Here is a 2,037-nt window from a genome sequence, read left to right on the forward strand (position 1 = left end):
GTCAAAGAAGTACGAGCACAAGCTCCTAGATGGGAGCTCGAAAGCATGAGAATGGAAAATGGTGAGTCTGTCGATGATTTCATAGGAAAAATCTCAACTGTTGTCAACAAGCTCCGAGCACTTGGAGAAGTGGTTAATGAAACTTATGTAGTGAAGAAAATGTTGCGATCAGTGTCCCCTAAGTATCTTCAGATTGCCTCAACCATAGAAGAATTCAGAAATCTGTCTGTAAAGACGATTGAAGAAGTAACCGATTCTCTCAAAGCTCACGAGGAGAGGTTGCGGAGCTACGACTCCAGGACAGACGAACACATGCTACTTACTAAAGGAGAGTGGAAAGCATGAGCTAAGTCCTCAAAAACTAATGAGAAGCGTCCCCAGGACATGAGTAGAGGTCGAGGATGCGGAAGTGGGCGTGGTAGAGGACGCGGTAGAGGTAGAGGAGGTGGTCGCGGCAGGGGTCATGGCCCTCCTGGAATAGGTCGAGGTCAGGATGATGAAGGACAACACCGTCAGAAGTTCGACATTAAAAAGGTCAGGTGTTACAATTGCAATGCATATGGTCATTTTCAATCTGATTGCAAAGCTGAAAGAAAGGAGAAAAATGAGGCACATTTAGTGAAGCAATTCGAAGAGGAGTCGACGTTGTTGATGCTAGAAACCAGTGAGCTGATTCACATTGGTGAAGAGAAAGGAAAAGTGCTAATGCTGAATGAAGAACAGATGCATGACTTTGAAGGTGTAGAAACAAAAGGAACCATGTGGTACTATGATACGGGGGCAAGCAACCATATGACTGGCAACAAGTAGGCCTTAACCGAACTCGATGAAACAATCAAAGGGAATGTCAAGTTTGGTGATGGTTCCGTCGTCAAGGTAGAAGGCCGAGGCACTTTAGTGTTTCAGTGCAAGAATGTAGATCATTTTAAACTAACAAATGTGTACTACATTCCTCGATTAAGATCCAATATTATAAGCCTTGGTCAACTCGACGAATCAGGAGCAAAAGTGGTGGTGAATGGAGGAATTCTCAGAGTATATGATGCAAAGGATAGATTGATAGCCAAGGTGCAGAGATCTGATGTAAGACCCCGCTCGTTCAGACATCGGAATTCCTACCGTCCGGTGGAATCTCGGGTGTCGGATCCTCTTTGGGGGGGGGGTAGAGCAAGGGTAAAGGAAAGGTTTTCTAAAATGTTTTTAAGTGTTTTATGGTTTTAAATAGAAAAGAGTTGAGTTTTTGAAGAGAAAGACCAAGGAGGCGTTTGCCAGGTTCGGCCGCCGAAAGTGAAGTTCGGGCGCCGAACATGTGAAGGCTTCGGGAGCGCCTTTGGCCTCCGAAAGTCTTATAGGAGCAAGCCAAGGTTCGGCCGCCGAAAGTGAGGTTCGGCCGCCGAACATGCATGAGGTTAGGGGGCACGTTAGGCTGCCGAAGGTTGATGACCAGGCCACCTATAAAGAGCCCTCAGATCGGAAATGGGCGAGTTTTCTCCCCATTCTCGAACTCAGGTGAGTTTCTGCCCTCCCTTGGTTGCTTGTGTGTCTTCTCTTCAAAATCCCTCAAGTTTTCATAAGATCTACCCTTGGTTTGAAGTTTTGAAGCTAAAATAGAAGTTTTGGGAGCTTGGAGCTTTTGGAGCTTGGATTCTCCACACCTCCGAGTTAGGGATCGCACCAACCCTCGATCTTCAAGAGGTAAGTGTAGATCTTTGTTTCCCTTGAGTGTTCATGAAGTTTTAAGTAAGTTTTATGAAGGTTTTATGTTAGAATGGGTAGATATGCATGTTAAGGGTTCATGTGGGTTTTATGCCCAATGTATGTTATGTGATGATGTGTTGAGGAGTTTAAGTTAGTTTCTTTGCTCTCTATGCTTGTGGGAGTGTGTATGCATGCTTGGGAGAGAGTATGTGAGGTTTGGGGTGTTTTGGAAGGTTTTGGAGGCTGGTGTGCAAGGGCTGAGTTCTGATGAACTCAGGTTCGGCCGCCGAAGGTGGTTTCGGCCGCCGAACGTGCCTTTGGATGCATGGTTTGGCCGCC

General features: G+C 46.0%; 1 protein-coding gene across 1 annotated transcript; it reads left to right on the plus strand.

Moving 5' to 3' along the window:
* Positions 1–384: 384 nt before the first annotated feature.
* LOC122721580 (cellular nucleic acid-binding protein-like) lies at positions 385–810 on the plus strand. The gene has a single exon (XM_043949770.1). The coding sequence runs from the start codon at positions 385–387 to the stop codon at positions 808–810; it is 426 nt and encodes a 141-aa protein (XP_043805705.1).
* The last annotated feature ends 1,227 nt before the right edge of the window (positions 811–2,037 follow it).

This window comes from Manihot esculenta, chromosome 13 (genome assembly GCF_001659605.2).
Source record: "Manihot esculenta cultivar AM560-2 chromosome 13, M.esculenta_v8, whole genome shotgun sequence".
NCBI lineage: Eukaryota > Viridiplantae > Streptophyta > Magnoliopsida > Malpighiales > Euphorbiaceae > Manihot > Manihot esculenta.